General features: G+C 42.9%; 3 protein-coding genes across 5 annotated transcripts in view; 1 reads left to right on the forward strand and 2 right to left on the reverse strand.

Annotated features, from left to right (window-relative positions):
• Nucleotides 1-402: 402 nt before the first annotated feature.
• LOC148166514 (uncharacterized) lies at nt 403-7,488 on the forward strand. Of its 3 annotated transcripts, none has more exons than XM_088048781.1 (3): nt 403-492; nt 3,698-4,602; nt 6,582-7,488. In XM_088048781.1, exons 2-3 carry the CDS (start codon nt 3,727-3,729, stop codon nt 7,434-7,436), a joined length of 1,731 nt encoding a protein of 576 aa, XP_087904907.1. In that variant the 5' UTR covers nt 403-492; nt 3,698-3,726; the 3' UTR covers nt 7,437-7,488. The 3 variants fall into 3 exon arrangements, with proteins under 3 accessions (XP_087904907.1, XP_087904909.1, XP_087904908.1); XM_088048783.1 differs by lacking the exon at nt 403-492 and adding an exon at nt 638-692; XM_088048782.1 differs by lacking the exon at nt 403-492 and adding an exon at nt 638-675.
• A 5,338-nt stretch (nt 7,489-12,826) lies between these two features.
• LOC148166515 (cyclin-dependent kinases regulatory subunit 1-like) lies at nt 12,827-13,364 on the reverse strand. Its single transcript, XM_088049397.1, has 2 exons — nt 13,247-13,364; nt 12,827-13,198 (listed from the first exon to the last, which is right to left on the reverse strand). Exon 2 carries the CDS (start codon nt 13,185-13,187, stop codon nt 12,945-12,947), a length of 243 nt encoding a protein of 80 aa, XP_087905523.1. The 5' UTR covers nt 13,188-13,198; nt 13,247-13,364; the 3' UTR covers nt 12,827-12,944.
• Nucleotides 13,365-14,144: 780 nt separating this feature from the next.
• The window catches only part of LOC148166516 (protein dachsous-like), a 174,178-nt gene continuing 167,381 nt past the window's right edge, over nt 14,145-20,941 (reverse strand). Inside the window, exons 7-10 of the mRNA XM_088049396.1 lie at nt 19,716-20,430; nt 18,238-19,667; nt 17,255-17,552; nt 14,145-17,201 (exon numbers count right to left, since the gene is read on the reverse strand). Coding sequence (XP_087905522.1) covers nt 14,531-17,201; nt 17,255-17,552; nt 18,238-19,667; nt 19,716-20,430 — 5,114 coding nt within the window. The 3' untranslated portion in view covers nt 14,145-14,530. The remainder of the gene's footprint in view (nt 17,202-17,254; nt 17,553-18,237; nt 19,668-19,715; nt 20,431-20,941) is intronic.

Here is a 20,941-nt window from a genome sequence, read left to right on the forward strand (position 1 = left end):
TAAAACGCATCTAGCTGCGTGAAATTCGGTGTCCGCGTCCAAAATCGTGGCGTGGGGCGGCGCGCCCGCCCCACCTCGTTGCCCTAGTCTCTAGCCTAGCAGAAAAGGACAGAAAGACTGCATCTATCGTATCTATTTGGCCCTAGTGCGATCCCATAATAGACACCTTACCCCGCGAGTCTGCTACTTACCCCCACCCAGGCAGCCGCGATGGTCTCCCGCACCCCCGCTTGTTGCGTGTGTCTGATATCCAACCCCCACTAACCGTGGGGTTTCGATAAACATTTTTCAGAATTCGTGCGGGCGTTTTGATGAAAAGTCGTGCTGGTGCGTGAAAAAAGTGCGCGCAGTGCGTGTGCATTCGAACGTCATCATCGCATTTCGGTATCATTTCAGTTTGGCCCGCTGCAACGTCATTGCAACTGCTCAGAGTTTTTTTCAATTGACTTGATATGTTGTGCCTTTAGGACTTTTCCGGTGAATTGTCTTTGCGTAAGTCGCTTTTCTCTATTTTTCACACGCACCCGCGGAATTAAACAAGGGTTGGGCGGGGTGCGGAAACGCACGGCCAATGGAAACGCCGTCCGCTTACGGGACGGGGTGAATTCGTGCAAAAGCAAAACTCGCTTTTAGTCCGACGTCACCAGTGTTGATGTGAGGGTTGTGTTTCGCCAGGTTGGATTTTGTGTTGCGTAATTATTGCTTTTATTTTTTCCACCCCTGCAGCGAATTTTTTACAAGGGGCGCACCTGGAACTTGATTAGTTCGAATGCGTGCGCTCCCAAATCCTTGCATGCCTTATTTGGAAGTATCGGAAAAATCTACGCTCATTATTTTCATTATTTGCATGCGAGACACGCCGAAATTTTCACTCATTTTGCAAACGAAAACTTCATTTTTGAACCCTCCGACTCGACTTTCAACCCTTCGTCTATAAAATCGATATAAGTAGTCTTACAATTACGTGTTTCAACTAAAATTTTCATTTGCAAGACACGCTACTGTTTTATCCATGACAAATTTTCTGTGGCAAAGTTCATTAATCAAAGTAAATAATTTGCTAATCAGGAGAGTTCCGATTTTACTGTGTATTGTTATTAAAATAGATTTGTTTGATTAATTAGTCTAAATGTTCTACGAATTTTTATAAACAGAATGACGCCACGTTTGACGTTAATATCACATCAATTTCGGAACGTTCTCTTATTTTGAGCAACCTAGTTAATCAAGGTTAACATTCTTAGAACGTGTTATGAACCCAAGCATCGGTTTTCTACTGTATTTTACGTTTTAGTTTCAAAAATCTTTACTTTTCAGTTTTATTTTTTTTTATTTTTTTTTTACTGTTTTGTGCTTTCATAAATTTTATTTATTTTTTATGTTTTATACTTCTTTCTTTTTCTCTCTACCTGCCCAAAAAGAATATTTTTTCACCACATTTGAATTTTTGAATTTTTAAAGTACAAATTACATTTTTTTTCTACCTGTTGCTACCTGTCAAATCTCATTTGATTTTTTTTAAACTAAAACATTTAAACTCGTTAAAAACCGTCAAAAAATAAAAAAAAAGTAGAGTTTTGAGGGGTTGGGGCCAAAAATTTGGGACTTTTAGAGAACTTCTTCGCACGAGCAAAAAATAGTTCAGAAAAATCGGGGAATTAGCTAAAAGTTGGTCCACCTGTTGGGGAAATTGTTCAGTCCAATTGTGAAAGTAGGGGAATTTGTAAAAAAAATGCGAAACTGTCAAAAAATGTGTTAAAGACAGGAAATTGGCGGAAAGTTGATCGACCTATTGGGGAATTTGTAAAAAATTGGTAAAACCGTTGAATTTGCACGTTTCGATCGCTAAAAACAAATCGCGAAAGTCTGTGAAACTCTCGGAAAATTTTACCTGAAGATACTGAAAAACTTCTGAAAAAATATCGGGCAATTGGCGAAAAGTTACTCCACTATTTTGCTCCAACCAATCGCTAAAGACAGGCGGGGAATTTGCGAGCAAAAACGCGAAAACTGTTGTAAAAAAGCGGGGAATTTACCCATTTTGGTCAAAAAACAGTTGGTGCATCTAGCCGGGAAATTGTTTGCCCCACTCGCTGAAGTTAGTCGGGGAATTTGTGAAAACTTGGTGAAATGTTTGGGGAATTTGCACATTTCCGTCGCTAAAGACAGTCGGGGAATTGGCGAAAGTTGGTACACCTGTTGGGGAATTTGTTAGCTCCAATCTATCGTTAAAGATAGTCGGGGAATTTGTGAACAAAAACATTAAAAGCGGGGAAGTTGTAAAAAACTGGTGAAACTGTTGGAGAATTTGTAAAAAATTGGTTATTCAGGGAAATTTCTCGAACAATTGGAACGTTTGTTTAAAAATGGGAAATTTGTTCGTTTTAATCGCTGAAAACAGTCGGGGAATTGGCCAAAAGTTGGTCTTCCTGCTGGGGAAACTGTTCTCGATAGGAATTTTTGAAAAAATATTTAAAATTTACGAAATTTTTGCGTTTTTATTGGGGAATTGGCCAAAAGTTGGACTTTGCTAAACACAGTAGGGGAATATGTAAAAAATTATTGATATTTTTAGAATTTGTAAAAAAAAACAGGTAAAATTGTAGTAAAATTTGTACGTTTCGGTAATTAAAGACAGTCGGGTAATTGGCGAAAAAATTACTGGGGAAATTGTTCGCCCCACTCATGAAAGGCAGTTGGGGAATTGCTATAAAAGAGGTGAAATTGTAGGAAAAGTTGTGCATTTCGATCACTAAAAATTGTCGGGGAATTGGGCAAAAGTTGGTCCACCTGCTGGGGAAACTGTCCTCGATAAGACAGTCAGAGAATTTTTGAAAAAATATTTAAAATTTACGAAATTTTTGCGTTTTTATTGGGGAATTGGCAAAAAGTTGGACTTTGCTAAACACAGTAGGGGAATATGTAAAAAATCATTGATATTTTTAAAATTTGTAAAAAAAACAAGTAAAATTGTAAGGAAATTTGTACGTTTCGATCACGGAGAATTGGGCAAAAGTTGGTCCACCTGTTGGGGAAACTGTCCTCGATGAAGACAATCAGAGAATTTTTGAAAAAATATTTAAAATTTAAGAAATTTATAACAAAGTTGTTAAAAATTTGTGGAATTTTTGCGTTTTTACTACTAAAAATGGTTGTGGAATTGGCAAAAAGTTTTACCTTCCGCTGGAGAAATTGTTTGCTCCGATCGCTAAACACAGTAGGGGAACATGTAAAAAATTATTGAAATTTTGAGAATTTGTAAAAAAGCAGGTGAAATTGTAAGGGAATTTGTGCGTTTCGAAAGGAGGGGAATTGTCGAAAAATTGGTCCACCTGCTGGGGAAATTGTTTGCCTCACTCATAAAAGACACTCGGCGAATTTGAAAAAAACGGTGAAACTGCTGGAAGCTTTGTTTGTTTCGGGCAATTGGATAATTGGCGAAAATTTGGTCCATCTACTGGGGAAATTGTTTGCCCCTCTCGTGAAACGGAAAATTTGTAAAACAATCATTGAGTCTATGGGGAATTTGCTCTTTTCGCTCATTAAAGACAGGAAAATTGGTAAAAAGTCGGTCCAATTTGTTTATTTTGTTGCTAAAGACTGTCGGGAAAGTTGGTTAAACTGAAAAATCTTGTAAAAAATGATTGAAACTGTCGGTAAATTGATGTTGCATTTTTAAGAAGTTTTTCTCTTGCAGTCGCCTGAGAGACCCCCGTCTCCCCCAAAATGTGTGCAGCTCAGCAATACTGCCTCCGGTGGAACAACCACCGCTCGAATTTACTAACAGTTTTTGACGAACTCCTCCAAAACGAAGCCTTCACCGATGTAACCCTCGCTTGCGAAGGCGGCAATCCTATAAAATGCCACCGAATGGTCTTGGCCGCCTGCTCCCCGTATTTCCAAAACCTCTTCACGGACCTCCCATGCAAGCACCCCGTGGTGGTCCTCAAAGACGTCAAATACACCGAAATCAAAGCCATATTAGAATACATGTATCGTGGTGAAGTAAACGTTGCTCAAGACCAACTCGCAGCTCTGCTCAAAGTGGCCGAAGCGCTCAAAGTTAAAGGTTTAGTCGAAGAAAACAGATCCAGCGGTGCTAGTTTCTCCTGCAGAGATGAGGAGCCGATGGAGCACTCTCCCACGGGAACTAGCAACTCGAATTCAAGCATCCAGAACGTCCACAGCAGCAGCAACCACTCGCCGCCGCATTCGACGAATAGCCATTACAAGAATCCTTACAGTGGGATGTATTCAGGGAAGTCCGGGAGCATGGATAGGAACTCTCGAATGAATTTACCGATGTGGGCGATTCCGGGACTACCAATCCCGCCACATTCTAACCCTGTTCCTAATCAAAACCATCCTCATGCCGCTACGGCCGCCGCCGCCATGTTGAGCAGTTGTTACGAAGCCGCGACGGACATGTCGCCGCTGAGGAGGAAGAAATTGTCAAGTCTTCTCATGAATAGAGACACTCCTATTTTGAGGACTGTTCTAGGACAAGGTCAAGCCGATTCATCGCAACCTGTGAGTTTAGTGTGTCATCCGGATAGCCATGATCAACAGTCAAACGGACCCGACCAAGAACGCATGGACAAGGTAAGAAAACCATCCAGTTGGTAAACCTGTTGTTAAAACAGAGCTGCCAACCTATTTTCGAAATTTTACTACACCAGACAGCGACATCTTACGGCAGATTTTGTTATTATTCTAAATCTAACCGTTTGATTTATTTTCAATTCTTTTTTTTTTTAAATCTGATGGTTATTAGAGTTGGCTCACTTTGCTCGCTCAAATATCAATCAATAATGTAACGGTAAATAAACAGAGAAAATAAGAAAAATCGCCGCGCTATCTATCTTCAGTAAATGACATTAATTACGCGCCACCTATGTTCGATCATCGCAGCTGGTTAAAGACAGTTTCCTGTAATTAAAAAAACGCCATCTTACGGCAAGTGCTCAAATAATTTGCATTTTTGCTCGCTTCGCTCGCCAAAAGGGCGGTTTTTGTGAAATCTTTATCAATTTATCGGCAGTTTTTACTCTGATGAAAAATTTTGGTTTTAGAGGTACCAAGTGTCAATGAACAAAGTCCCTGACTTCGGAGGAATTAAAAATAAGACACTACTTCTTTTATTAATTTAAACCTTAAGAAAAATAATCAGAGCTCTCTGATTTAAGATTCAAGGCTTGGGTATATTTATTGTTTTTATTTCGTTTTAAAAATTAGAACGACAATTTGTGACATTTTATTACAATTTTCAATTTAAATTTTCTCAGAAAGTACGGTGCTATAGGTCAATTTATTTTCGAAATTTTACGACACGAGGCGGCGACATCTTACGGCAGATTTTGTTATTATTCTAAATCTGACAGTTTTATTTATTTTCGATTTTTTTTTTTTTAATCCGATGGTTATTACAGTTGGCTCACTTTGCTCGCTCAAATATCAATAATGTAACGGGCAAATAAACAGACAAAACAAAAAAAATCGCCGCGCTATCTATCTTCAGTGAGTGACACTAATTACGCGCCACCTATGTTCGATCATTGCAGTTGGTTAAAAACAGTTTCCTGTAATTTAAAAAGCGCCATCTTACTGCGGGTGCTCAAATAATTTGCATTTTTGCTCGCTTCGCTCGCCAAAAGGGCGTTTTTTTTTAAATCTTTATCAAATATCGACAGCTTTTACTCTTTGCTGAAAAATTTTGGTTTTAGGGGTCCCAACTGTCAATGAACAAAGTTCCTGACTTTGGAGGAAATAAAAATAAGACACTATAGTTCGTACAGTGAGAAATTGAAGGACAGAAAAGTCACTAAAAATACGCGCAAAATTTAAAATAACAAAATAAGCCTACTTACTGTCAGTCTGTCCACCCAGTTCGCGTAGGAATTTAGTGTTTTAGTGTATTTTGTTACAAAAGTTGCTGCCAACCTATATGTCAACTGTCAAAATATCCCAATCTCTCACCGGATATACTATACCTCTTTTATTAATTTAAACCTTATGAAAAAAAAATCAGAGCTCTCTGATGTAAGATTCAAGGCTTGGGTATATTTATTGTTTTTATTTCGTTTTAAAAATTGGGTTTACTGGTATGCAACTAACAATACACAAATGTGGTTGCATGCCGCATGTCTTAGATCGACACTCAATGACATTATATTACAATTTTTAAATTAAATTTTTTCCGAAAACACGATGGCATAGGTTAATTTATTTTCAAATTTTACGACACGAGGCGGCGACATCTTGCGGCAGATTTTGTTATTATTCTAAATCTGACAGTTTTATTTATTTTTGATTCTTTCTTTTTTAAATCCGATGGTTATTAGAGTTGGCTCACTTAAACAGAGAAAATCTATCTTCAGTAAATGACACTAATTACGCGCCACCTATGTTCGATCATTGCAGTTGGTTAAAAACAGTTTCCTGTAATTTAAAAGCGCCATCTTACTGCAGGTGCTCAAATAATTTGCATTTTTGCTCGCTTCGCTCGCCAAAAGTGCGTTTTTTTTGAAATCTTTATCGGCAGCTTTTACTCTTTGCTGAAAAATTTTGTATGTTTTTTGCAGCACTTGAAGAGCGAGCCGTCCGAGGACGCCCAGTCGCCCTACACCGACTTCACCATGATGAACGACGACGAAGAAAAATCAAAACTCGCAATTCCGTCCTCTTCTCCCCAGTCGCACTCGAACGAAATGCGCGCCGTGTCCTCCGGAATCGCCACGTACGTCCCGACCCAGAGGCCCGAATGGAAGCGCTACAAGCAATACACCCGCCAAGACATCCTCTCCGCCATCGACTCGGTCCGAAACGGCATGTCCGCCCTCCAAGCCGCGAAGAAGTACGGCGTTCCTTCCAGGACTCTCTACGACAAAGTGAAGAAGTTGGGGATCACGACCAGTCGCCCCTTCAAGCGCGGCTCCAACGGGAGTCCCGCGTGTTTCCCCTATGGTTTGAGTGGCACTGGGTCGCCGTACATGTCGGAGAACGACGACACTCCCACCAACAACAACACGTCGCTGCTGGAAGCGACGTTCCTGCAGCACGCGTTTGATAGTCGTGGGGGCGACGATCGGGAGGCTTTGGCGGCGATGGCGGTGGCGGCGGCGGCGCACGCTATGACGAGTCCTCCGAACCACGGCCAAGCCACCAGTCCCAGTCCGAGTCCGACTTTGATGAAGTACATGAGGCAGAGCAGTTTGACTCCTTCGCCGGCGCCCCACAGCGAGACGAACGGGAGTTCGGAGAGGGAACACGATGATGACGACCAAGTGGAGGATTTGTCCGTGGGGAGGAAGCAGGAATCGCGGGTGATTATGCCCCCCATGAACCAGGTCTCCACGATAATGAAGAAGGAGGAGCTGCTGAAAGACATCATCAAGGAGGAGGCGCGTCGGGAGATCAGCGTGGAGGAGGCGGAGTAGTCAAAGACTGCTGACATAGTTTTAAACCAGTGTTAAGTTTTATTATATATATTTTATGTATTTTAAGGTTGCATTTGCAAAATGACTGAGTTCAGTGCAATATGTATTATCTGTGGTCACCCCACCGTACTCACTTCTAGAAATAAGTCTTTTAGGGTAAGATTTTTATCTCAGAGTGCCTGTTTGTTTGCCAAGTGCGAGACCAGCTCACATTTCCTACAAGTTCCTTCACGGAATGTAACTCGTAAGACTGATAGGTTTATGTCACTTCACAATGAGACTGATAGTAGCAAATTGGCGGTCTTTGTGCTTGCACCGGTGTTTGTTGATCTTTGAAAAAAGATGTAAATAGTTGTGCTGGGGGGCATTAAGCCTGCTGCAGAGGAGCCGACAATTGTCCTCTTTAATTAACAATAGATGTGATTATATATTGGTTTTGGGTTTTCGGATAGGATAAGTCTAATGTAAGATAATGAGGAATTGTATTTAGCGTGTCTTGTGTAGCACTGAAGCACCTCAAAGGTACATAATTGTCAGTGGTAGTTGCACGATGCCATAGGTCCTCGAGATGGCCTTGTATAGCCATAGCTGTGATTTCCTAGACTGAACACATCACAACAATACACACGTGGATTTAGACTGACAAGGTCTAGTCACCAGATTCATTGCAGCAGCTCATTTATTAACCAAAAGTGCAATTCTTGTTGCAACACTGTACGCAGGCTCGCCGAGGCATCTGCCTCGGATTGCCTCGGGCGTATTTATTATTAACGATTTACAAGACTGAATTAACGTTATTATTTTTCCTAAGCGACTATAACACAACAAGATGGACCAATTTTTCAACACACATGTGCCTTTTACTCAGTCTGAATTACATTCCATTAGATTTTACTTTCTGGTTTTCGTCAAAACACACGAGTTCCGACACGTTTTCATTCACACAGAGTTTTGCACCGATCGATTGTTGTGTTTTATTAGTTTTGCCATTTTTATTTAAGACTGATTAATTATTATTATTATTATTTTTGTTAACTGTTTTCCAAAGTATTGATAGTTGTTATCAGTTAGTACTTGTAATGCAGATCTCAAATACCTAGAAGCTGATGCTTTATTCAACTACCTCAACATAAACAATTTATTTACATAAGATTGCGGCAAGTTGTATATATCAGATTTTATATATTTACATAATATTATATTCTTATTACATCAATACAAGTTGTGTGCTCATATTTTACTTTTTTATATTTGTAGAAGAAATGTACTGTTAATGATAATTTAATGATACAATATTATTTTATGTAACGTTATTGTTAGAAATAGTTCTATATTGCACTGCACCTATATGTAATGCATTATTATTATTATAAGTAAAATTAAAACATGTATATGATATTCACATTTTTTTTATTACAACCCTTCCCAAAATCATACATTAATAATATCATTATCCAACACTCAACCAAGCTCATTACTATTGGTCCACTCATTAAAATGTTAAGTTGGCAGCAACCCTTGGTGATTTTTATCGGTAACAATTGGCAGCAAAAGTGTTTGACCTTGACGCAACTGTGGCTGCGTAGAATCTAATTATTTTTCACATTGCCAAAACTTGTTAAATCTATATTAGAATCATACTTTTACAACAAATTTTTAATTAGTTATCAATTATTACTCTCAACTTTGACAATCTGTTAACCTCAAAAATCGCTACATTCACTTTTCCCCTAATTTTCTCCCTAAGGAATTAAAAGCCTGTTTTACACCCAAAAATTTTCAAAAATGTACACAGGAGAGTGGACTGATAGTAATGAGCTGCCCTTTATAAATTTTCGAAATTTTTTGGGTGTAAATCCGACTTCCAACTTAACACGTTGTCAAAGTTGAGTGTTAATTAATAACTAATTAAAGAGTTGGTTGCAAACGAGAAATTCAATGAGAATTTAATTTTAATTAAGTTTTGCCAATCTTGCGCAGGACGGTTACCATAGTTGCGTCAAGGTCAAACACCTTAGCTGCCAACTGTTGCCGATTAAAATCACCAAGGGTTGCTGCCAACTTAACTTTTTAATAAGTGAACCGTTAGTAATGAGCTCTATTGTATATCCGGTGAGAGATTGGGAGATCTTGACAGTCGACATATTGGTTGGCAGCAAATTCTGCTGCAAAATGCACTAAAATCACTAAATTCCTACGCAAACTGACCTGAAAGTAAGTGGGCCCATTTAAATTTCGCGCGTATGAAATACTTTTTATCGCGTAGATTCAGTTACTTTTCTGTCTTTCAATCTCTCACTGTACGAACTATGTAAGATTTTACAAACGAGCAACTTTAGAAATCAGCAGGATTCCAAAGAGATAAGTTAGATACCTGTAATGGGTAGATGTCAATTTTCATTTATAGATGGCGCCACCTTCACAAATCGCTGAAATCAAGCGCGCGGATGTCACGTCGACTTTAAAAAATGTGGACGTGAGAATAGTATCAATTTCATGGCGGAAATTATGGAATTTCTTTTAAATTTATTGTTAATTCGAGGTAAATTTCTTACAACTAAAGCGGCCGACGCTGTGCACGAAGCCATCAAGAAATGTTTGGAATACAAACAGAAGCTGACGGTGGATTACAGTCAAGGAACACAAACCATCAACATGTTGGAGTTCTTCAACGAGAAATCAAGCGAATATAAATGTGAAGACAGTTTTGTGGTCGTCAACGAACTTCCAGAAGAACACCAAAAGAAACGTCAAGCGGCGCCACAAGAAGGTAAAATTCAAAGTGCCAGAACGGCCTCCAAACATGTTGAACTACCGAGACACCCTCAGACGCAAGAAGTGCGACATCGGCAGAGTAAAGACGGTCTGGTTGACAACTTCCACGCCATCCTGAAGTCGCAAGAGTTTCTTTTCAAGAACATGTCAAAACTCATCGAAATGTTGGAGAAGAACGAGCAGGTGAACATCAAGAAGATGAAGACAATCAAAGAGCAACTTCAAGCGTGCACCAACATCCTCTCCAACAAAGAAGAGGCGCGCCGACTCAGCTCAGGAGACTGCAAACCCTCCAGACCTGCAGGCATTGAAATCGCCCTTGAAACCAACAAGTCTGCGGAGGACCCCAGTGTGGTTTACCACCACATCCGAAGAGGCAAAGCGCGAAGACACGACATGGAAGTCGAACTCAAAACAAACCTTTATAACTATCTCAGGCGTTCGGAATCCGATCCTACCATCAGCATCACCACCACGAAGACGAAGAAAATGACCACACGAAGAGATCTTGATGAGTTCTTGAAACAGACGCGGACTGACATTGAGAACTCGATGAAGCTTATTGAAGTCAGCGAGCAGCATTTTAAGAAGTTTGAGAATGATTTGTGGCACTCACTTACCACGACCAAGTTCTTGGCGCTGAAGGAGGAATACTTGAACTTGTGCAAATGCGCGTTTTATAATAAAAGACAGTTTATGGCGACGGAGTCCGCCATTGCCAAAAGAAATGAAGAGATGGAGGCGGAGAATTTCCGGAACTTCCTGAAGATGAGCGAGGCCATCTTCAGAGAGGTTGAAGGCAGGATTCTGCTAGAGTCGCTCAAGCGGCGGCAAAGAGAAGAGAAGCTGGAGGAACAATTCGCTGTGCAAAAGCTGTACGAGTTTCCTCCTCAAGACATTGAGGAACGAGCTATCGAAAAAATTGAAATAGGGAGTTTTGAAGAAGACTTGAAGAAGCTAAAATCAATTCCGAAGGAAATTTGGCCGGTGCCGAAGGAGGCTCAAGCACCAAGGTCGCTCCAGAAGATCCAGCCTATTCCTGAAGGAACGCTGAGTTCAGTTCTGGAGCAACTAAGGAAGGAAATCAATCGAAGAGAGCGAAGAACGGGGAGAATTTATCCCATTCCTGGAGATGTGGACTCTGAGGGCCGATCAAGCGAGAAAGTTAAGGTGGAGGAGGAACCACCGAAGAAAGACATGATAGGGACGATAATTCTGAGACCCACGAGTCTGGTGATGCCTGAACTACCTCCTCCAGAGGCTTCAAAGATACCTAAAATAGAAAGAAAAATATATCCGATTCCAATCAAGACAAAATCAGAAATTCTTCAGATCACGAAGCTCCGAACAGATTCCAGTGGTCAATCAGAGGAAAACCAGCCTCCGCGTGGTGTTCTTTCCGACCCCACTTTGGCGAAGCTGAAGATCGTCGAAACTTCTCTGCAGAGCGTGCCAGAACCGTTGGCAAAAGACACGAAACTGTTGGTCACCGCCACTACCGCCGGCAAGCTGGTGGCCGCGCCACCCCCAACCACCAAAACCGTCTCCAGTGAAGACCTGAAGACCTCAGCGGACCTCATCGACGTGAACCAAAAGGCGTTCCAAGAACTAGAGAGTGCAGTTCGCACCGTCCAAATCTTCATCGAGAAACCGGCGTCGTCGTCGAAATCCATCCGCACAACCACCGAAGGCAAGAAGCGCAAAATTGACGAACCAGTGAAGAAGAGCATGTCGACGAATCATCTGAAGATTGACCGGTACCGGTTGTACAAAGAACTGAAAGAAGCCACGAAGAATTCGGTTAAAGAAGACCGCAAAGAGACACATTCGATGGCCGGGTCTTTGGAAATTGTCGAAAGTAGCAAATCGAACTCTCACATGCGACGGACGACGAAGAACGCCATGAAGAGACAACAGGTTGTTACGATTTTTCCGAAAGTTTCGAAGAAGGGCGATGAGAAGAAACGACCACAAGTGACGTTGGTGGAGACTGAAGAGATGAAGAGGTCGAGGCAGATTGCGGGGACGAAGGTGTGGAAGTCTACGAATGAGGTGAATTTGGGGGCGGTGATGAGGAGCAGCACCTCTAAGAGGGCCCTGTCGAACACTTCGAAGCCAAATGGGCAGTTTAAAGGGAAAGAAAAGGTTCATTGTGTTAAGTGGGAGGAGAATGATAATCCCGAAATTGTCAAGATGTTAAAAAGTTGAAGTGTAAAGATGTCTAATAAAATGGTGGTTTTGGAACTTTTTGATGGCGGCAAATTTAAAATTCGGCTCTGTGATTGGTCGAGGGAGTAACGCAATGCCGATTTTTAAAATTGTGTAGAATGTTAAACAAGAACTGTCACATTTGTCGGATTAATTGTCAAGAAATTTGACGTTTGATTGTGGCGCTATCTAGTAGTCAAAATTGACATGAATCTATTACAGGAATCTAACTTATCTCTTTAAAATTTTCTTGGGTGTTTATTGAACACATAGTTTTTTAGCGATTTGGAAATGGAAAAACGGAATTAGAAGACACAGAAAGAAAGAAAAAGCAAAATTCGAAGAAATCAGAAGCAGAAGAGAAAGAAAAAAGCACAAAAAGGTGACAAACAGAGTAAAACCACGAATAGATAATATCTATTTAATTTTTAACTCACTCAAATAAAATTTAATCCCTATATAACATAAAACCAACCTATAATAACACAAATATACCAAACTTTACAACCTACAGATCTAATCAAGTCACCCGTTCACAATAGTCTGCACAAGCGGTCGCCGAAACAACAAAATATGCGGCTCTGGCTCATGCAACATATAATGAACCCAATTGGGGCTCTGCTGGACCCCCAAATTCCTCCATTCCGATTCACTCATTAAGTGGGGTCTCGGCACCAATTTCGCCAAGTCCGGGGGCAAAATAACATGACGATATTCGTAGTACTCATCTGCGTACTTTTCAGAGTAGAGAATGTTCTCTACCGGCATTTTAATCTAACCTAAAAAAAAAAGTTGGAATTGAAAGTAGTGTGGGATGCTGTACTCACTTTTTCTGCTAATTGAACATTGGGTGCTAAAATCTGGGGGTAAAATCGGGTAAATAAAGAGATATTTATGAAAAATGGGGAAAGAGTTTGTTTATGATAAATGTCAAATCTCATTTTGGTGGTTTTAGAGGTACCAACTGTTAATGAACAAAGTCTCTGTCTTCGGAGGAAATAAAAATAAGACACTACCTTTTTCATTAATTTGAATCTTAAGAAAAAAACTCTAAGCTCTCTGATTTATGACTTAAAACTTGGGTCTATTTATTGTTTTTATTTAATTCTAAAAATTGCGTTTAATGGTATGCAACCAACAATACACAAACGCAATTGCATGCCGCATGTCTTGGATTGACACTCAGTGAAATTTTATTACAATTTTCAATTTAAATTTTCTCAAAAAGTATTACAGATTGGGCGAAACGAATTGCAGAAATAAATTTGGCAGTGCCTAATTGTGTTGTGCGTAAAGTTTTGCATTGATCCGGCAACTTTTTTTTTTTTGGCCAAAAAAGACCAAAGACTATAGTCCATGGATTTTGAAATTTCGCCAAAAATTAAAACTTCTTAAAAACTATTTTTTTTCATTAATTCGGACCCCAGGAGCAAGAATCTGAAAAAATTTTTGCGATCCGACGCTCCGTTAATTTTTTATCGATTTTTTAAAATTTTGTTTTCACTTGTAAGTTTTCGGCAAAAATAAAAACAAAAGACTACTTCCCTTATTAATTCGTACCTCAGGAGTAAGAATGTCAACTCAAATTTAGGATTTAAAAATTGGTTATTTTTTTATTTGATTTTGAAAAGACGCCGAAATCTGGGCCCCGTGGCGTATGTCTATGATTGGCAGTGAGAACATTTTCAAAATTCCGCGCGTCAAATATAAAAATAAAACTTGGGATTTATTTAAAACTTCGTTTAATTTGTTTGTACATTTTTATACAGCAACATTCTTATGACACAAGTATTTAGTACTAAATCTAAACATTCGTCGTCGTCATCACGCGCACAATCAACAACACAAACATTTTGCATAAATTTGGTTAACAACATTCAAAACGAAATAATTTAGATTCGTCGCTATGTATAATTACAAAATCTGATAGTTACATATCTACAATAATTTAAGAAATTTATACAAAACATTGTAAAAGCTTATTACAGAAAGTTAGTCTTTATGGCTAAACATGGCAGGCAGAGAAAACACTACCTAGTGAGCATTTCTAATAAATTATATACACGAAATTATGGTACAATCGATTAAAAAACAAGTCCATGAACACGACATTAAATTCTCATTTCGGTATCAACCACAGTCTTTGTTCTACTCTGCGGCGGTTGGCGCCCCATCACATGATGACTCGTGGGCAATCCTGGCGTGACCAGCGGCGAAATCGACGGCGATTTGGTGGCCAACGGCGACAAGCTCGGCGAAAAACTCGGCGACATCGCCGTGGAGGTGCTGAACGTCGCCCCGGAAGCGTCATGGTTGATGGGCGACCTCGGCAACAGCATCATCTGATTGTGACTCCCGCCGTGATGACTAGAACCCCCTCTCGAATTCAAAACGGGCATCGCTATAGACCTGGGGGCCACACTCGTGATAAGCGGCGGCGGCAAGTTCTTCACCGGCGCGGAACTTTTGCTCTTCACGCTCGACGTCCCACTGGCGCCGCTCTTCACCGACGCGGTATCGTCTTTCAGTCTTGCAATCTCGGAGAACACGTGAGCGAGCGGTTGGTACTGCGGCCCCCAATCGAGCAGATAATCCCAGTTGTAACTCCCGGCGAGCTCTTCTTCGCTGTGCACTATGGAACTTAGAGAACCGTTCATGGAGGGTTGGTGCGTCACCGCCGGCACCTCTCCGTACCCGCCAATGGCCATCACGTGTTCTAGAGTTGATGCGGCGACGCCGCCTTCGTCGGTTGAACTCGCGCGGTCGCTTCCAGCGACGTCGTTTAACTTGGCGTAGATTAACGTCATGTCGTTCTCGGTGGTGCCTTCCTCGTCGAAGATGTGGAGGCTGTCCAACGGCACTCCTTGGTGGTGGTGGAGGGACTCCTTACTACTCCCAGCGCGAGGGTCTGAACACAAACGCGAGGCGGTTTGCGGGACTCCTCCACTGTTAATCCCCAAGCGGGCGAGGTACTCTTGCGTGTTCCTCACTGAAACATCCGATAAGTTGTCGTCGTCGTCGTTCTGTCGGTGGATGCCGGAATCCCGCTGAAGTGGACCTTCGTTGATCATTCGGATCTCTTCATCCTCGCCGTCTTCGCCGTCTTCTGCAGAACCTCGACCACTGGAGCCGGACTGCTCGGAACCTGACAACTCAGAGGTGGTTGCAGCACCGGAGTTCGAACTCGCGGCGTGTCCAGGACCGTACGGCGGAATTTCATCGTATTTCGGCGGCGCGAATTGGTTGGCGCTACTTGTAACACCTCCTCCACGTATCGGAATTGTATCAAAAGCACTCGGATCCACGTAATTGTTCGAAGTACTAACACTCTCACTACTCAAATTGGGTTTGTTGATTTTCTTATTCCTCTTATTCCGCATGTGCAGGAAGACAAACACCGCCCCGAAGGTGATCAACAGAAGGATCAACGCAATTAAGAGACCCAGCGCCCAATCGGCGATTCCGCCATTGGCCGCCGCCACCGTCGTGTTGTTCTCACGGTTTATGGCCAAATTAGTGCCAGGATCAGCCAGAGGATCGAGGTTGATCTCCACCACCGTCATGTTGGTCAAAGAGCCTTGGCGCCCAGAACTCGCGGTGACCACCAGACTGATTTCACGTCCCGACTCTAAACTCTCCGAGTGCTCGAGCTTCTTCTTCACCATCACAGCTCCGGTGGTTCTGTTGATTTTAAAGTCGGAGTGTTGCGTGGTCAACTGATACACCACGCGTCCATCTGGGCCTTTATCTCTGTCCGTGGCGGTGACGTGCCCCACCACGTACCCCACCGGAAGCGTCACCGACGTGGCTAAAACAAACTTGTACGTCCGTTCGGTGAACTGCGGATGGAACTCGTCTTTGCTTTCGATTTCGATGCGGACTTTCACCATTGAGGATTTTCCTCCGACGTCCGTAGCGCGCACCATGAAGATGTAGCGGTTGTGCTCTTCGTAGTCGAACTTGGAGTTGGTGGTCACCAGCCCAGTGGAGGCGTCGATGTGGAAGAGACGCCACGAGTCGTCGATTCCTGGGTAGTTGGCGGAGCTCGCGCTCACAATGGAGTACTTCAAGGCCCCGAAAGGACCTTTGTCGAGGTCGGTGGCGTGGGCGGTGAAGATTGCCGTGCCGACAGGTTCGTTCTCGCCCACGAACTCCAGGTATTCGCTGACGGGGAACTTGGGCTCGTTGTCGTTCTCGTCTTGGAGACTAACCAAGAAAGTGTTGAGGGTGCATAGAGAAACAACGCCGCGATCGCACGCGCGGAGGACCAAATTATACTCAGTTCTACCACTGTCAAAGTCCAGAGACTTATTCACTGAAAGAATCCCAGAGGTTGTGTCCAGACGAAACAACCCTTCATCGTTTCCAGAAGTAATATCGTATGTAACTTCAGAATTTACCCCAGCAGAGTCCGCATCCGTGGCGAGAATCTTCTTGATGGAAGAACCAATGGGGGTGTTTTCACTAATTGCAATTTCGTAATCAGCTTGTTTGAACACGGGGGCGTTGTCGTTGGTGTCGTCCACTCTGACGAAGACCGCCACCATGGAGTAGTTGGAGGTGAAAGTCGGATCCCCCATTGTGATTTTGAGATTGTAAACCTCCTGCAGCTCCCGGTCTAAACTCTTCACGACAATAAGAGCTCCTGAGGGATTGGACACTTCAAAAGTACCATCGTCGTTGCCGTCGGTTATGAAGAAACTCGTGGGTTGTTTCTGGGACGTCGGCTTTACAAGGTGGAGGATGGTGGTGCCTTTGCGACAATCCTCCGGGATTTGAATCCTGGAAGAAACAAAATCAGCATCTGGAGGTACCTGGGGGGTGTTAAAACCTACTTGTAGTCCCGTTTATTGCCGGAGGAGAGGTGCCCAGACCTGGTGTTCATTTTCACCCGCACCGACGCCACGGCCTTTAACGGCGGCGTCCCCAAATCCACTGCCTGGACGGTGAGTTGAACGTCCTGCGCCGCTGAAGAGATGTTGGATAAATTTGCCCGTAGAATTCCGTCCGTGCGTCCGATGGAGAAGCTCGCCACCGGGTTAAGGAGGAGGTATTCAATTCTCGCGTTCTCCCCCGAGTCTCCATCGGTGGTGTTGACAGTTAAGACGTCCGTGAGCTCCGTCGAGTGCCCATCTGCAAAAAGGAATTAATAAGGTTATAAATTCTTAGAAAAATCCGCTTATTTCAATGTTAAATGACGATTTTTCGCAGACTTTCGCCGTTTTCTGGCATAGATTGGCAAAAAAGAGCTCAAAATCTACAAAACCACCATTTTTTATTAAAATTCAACGGCTGAATCGCGAGAAAACACCAGAAATCTGCACGAAATCATCAAATTTCTTAGAAAATTCCGCTCATTTCGAAGCTAAATGAAGATTTCTAGCAAATTCTCGCAGTTTTCTGGCTTGAATTCGCAAAGAAGAACTCTAAATCTACAAAACCACCAGTTTTTGTCAAGATTCAACGGCTGAATCGTGAGAAAACAGCAGAAATCTGCACAAATTCTTAGAGAAATCCGCTTATTTTGATGCTAAATGACGATTTCTAGCAAATTCTCGCAGTTTTCTGGCTTGAATTCGCAAAGAAGAACTCTAAATCTACAAAACCACCAGTTTTTGTTAAGATTCAACAGCTGAATTGTCAGAAAACAGCTGAAATCTGCACAAATCGTTAGAGAAATCCGCTTATTTCGATGCTAAATGACGATTTCTAGCAGATTCTCGCCGTTTTCTGTCTTGGATTCGCAAAGAAGAGCTCGAAATCCACAAAACCCCCAGTTTTCATCAAGATTCAACTTCCAACACCCAAAGAATCTCACCTGGTAAGTTAACTTGGTAGACCAGCTGCGAGAACACCGGCGCGTTGTCGTTGACATCCTTCACTTTGATGGTGAGCGTCGTCTTGGCCGTGTGCGCGGTGTCCGACGCCTCGATCTTCAGCTTGTACTCTTGCCAGGTCTCGAAATCTAACTTCTTCTTCAAGATGACCTTCCCACTGAACCTGTCGATGCTGAAAAACTCAAGATCTTCCCGGCTGTTGTCATGCGAGAAGCTGTAAGTTAGCGTGGGGTTCGTGTCGACATCGTTGGCGGTCATGGTGGTCAACACCGTCCCCACGTCCGTGGACTCGCTGACGTTGATAACACTCCGTGGCGGAAACGTCGGTTGGTTATCATTGACGTCGACAATATTGATGACGATTCTTGCTGTGCCGGTCATTTGAGGCACACCTTCATCGGTCGCTATAACGGTCAGTTTGTAATTATCTCTTATTTCGCGATCTAAGACGATGTTGGTTTTTAGAATCCCGCTGAAAGCAGGCTCGATTTTGAACGCGTTATCGTGGTTTCCATCGACGATGTGGTAGAGGATCCGCGAGTTGGGGCCTTGATCGTCATCGAACGCGACCACCTGAAGCACGAACGCTCCTTTCTTGTTGCCTTCCCAAACAGAGGCCGAGTACTGTTGTTGCGTGAATTTAGGAGCGTTGTCATTGATGTCCGACAACTGGACGACAACCTCGCAGTAGCCGTGCAAGACAGGCCCTCCTTCAGTTTTCGCCTCGACCACCATTCTTATCTCTTTGTGAAGCTCGTAGTCTAGATATCTAGGATCTCGAACTTGGATCATCCCACCTTCTGCATCTATACTGAAAATGTTATCTTCATTCCCCGTGCCGAAAGAGTACAAGATGCGTTGGCGGCGCCCATCAGATCGAAGAGCTGATACTCGAAGAATATCTCTGTATTTCTCGGTGTGCTCGGGGATGTTAACAATGTAGGTGGAGTTCTGGAAACGGAGCTGCGGAGTGCCGTCGGAGACGTCACCCACCACCACCTCCACAAGTCCTGAAGAACTAATCGGAGGATTTCCTTTATCAGTGGCGAGAATGTTGATATAAACGACTTTGCCGTTTTCACCGGCTAAACTCTGCGTGGCTGTTAAAACCCCACTGTTTGGATTAATCCGGAATTTGGAGTACGAGCCTTCATTGACCAAACTGTAGACAATGTCGGAGTTTGTTCCTTGATCCGCGTCTTTGGCGGAGATCTTCAAGATGGCTTGTCCGGGTTGTTGGTACGCCGCCACTTTCGCCCGAAAGGGGTACTCAGCAAAAATCGGTTTATTGTCGTTAATATCGTCGATTCGTACCATCACTGGTACTCTCTGAGACCGCGCGTTGTACTTTCCACCATCCGTCGCCACGACTAAGAACTCGTACGATGGCTGCAGCTCCCGGTCAAACAACCTAAAACAAGAACTTGATGGTTACAGTCATTGGAATGGTACGACTTACCCTGCGGTGGTAATGACGCCGGTTTTGTTGTCAATCCGAAACAACCACTGACTCTCATTAGCTAAAGAGTAGATGATCCTCGAGTTGATTCCCATGTCGGCGTCCGACGCGTGCACTTTGAGTATTGAAGTGTCCACGGAAACATCTTCAGGGATCGCCGTCGAGTACTTGGACATATCGAACTTGGGATCGTTGTCGTTTTGGTCTTCAACAACCACTGTGATGTTGCAAGTTCCTACTAATGAGGGTTTTCCGCGATCTTGAGCTGTGATGGTCAAGTGGTACCGGGCATGACTCTCGCGGTCCAAAGACCTCGCTGTCAACTCTCCCGTTCGCAAATTTATGCTGAATTTGTTCCCGACGTTTCCCCCGGTGAGGCTGTAGGCGATGTCGCCGTTATTGCCTTCGTCCAGGTCGTTGGCCACCACGGTGTGGATGACTCCAACGTCGTTGTTCTCCGGGACGAACAGGCGGTAGCAGGAGCCAGGTTTGAACTGAGGGGGGTGGTCGTTGACGTCTGTTATCTTAATGATGAGGGTGGAGACGTCGAAGAGGGTTTTCCCGGGGGTGGAGTTGTCGGTGACGTACACGGGGATGGTGTAGGAGTCTTTGGTTTCGCGGTCCAAAGGTTGGGTCGTCGTGATTCTTGCGGATGTTGGATCGATCTGGAAGGCTTCGGCGAACTCTTGCGGGATGTAAAAAGTGGTGTTGCTCCCTAAAATTAAGAAAATTCGGTTTTCTCATGGGAATTTAAATTTTATATTTTTGCAACTCTCCCAAACCTCCAAATAAAGTTCGGTCATTTGTGGATTGTGCTTTGAGAGGTTCTTAATTCGACAGCCATTTTTCGAATGCAAAGTTATTGCGGCACTATTCAACAAATCGAATCAAAAACGCAAATTTTCAAATTTCCCACTCAAAATTTCGAAGTTGGTGCTACTGAAAATTTGAAAACTGGCAAAAAATTGTCGAAACTAACCTCACTTTTTAAGTTTATTTGTGCGTAGAAAGTGCCAAAGGTGAACAGGGACCACAAGATTGCTTTAGAAAGGCATTTCTGGAGTAAAAAGGTTAGTTTAGGTATAAAGCGGGGATACACAGTCCCACAAATTTAATTCGCAGCTTCGACAGGGCGGGAAAAAATAAAATTCAAATTCCGCGGAAAATCGCCGCTTTTATCCGATCAAGAAGGGTATTAATCTCTCTTTGCGCGCATGAATATTCAT

This window comes from Gnatocerus cornutus, unplaced genomic scaffold (assembly GCF_029298725.1).
Source record: "Gnatocerus cornutus isolate USDA-ARS CGAHR unplaced genomic scaffold, icGnaCorn1.1 ctg00000023.1, whole genome shotgun sequence".
NCBI classification, from domain to species: domain Eukaryota; kingdom Metazoa; phylum Arthropoda; class Insecta; order Coleoptera; family Tenebrionidae; genus Gnatocerus; species Gnatocerus cornutus.

Excerpts from the sequence above, each read along its gene's own strand:
- LOC148166514 (XM_088048781.1), top strand. The coding sequence starts at position 3,727 with ATGTGTGCAGCTCAGCAATACTGCCTCCGGTGGAACAACCACCGCTCG. Across the intron at positions 4,603-6,581 it reads ACCAAGAACGCATGGACAAG|CACTTGAAGAGCGAGCCGTC; the intron begins GTAAGAAAACCA and ends TGTTTTTTGCAG.
- LOC148166515 (XM_088049397.1), bottom strand. The coding sequence starts at position 13,187 with ATGCCGGTAGAGAACATTCTCTACTCTGAAAAGTACGCAGATGAGTAC.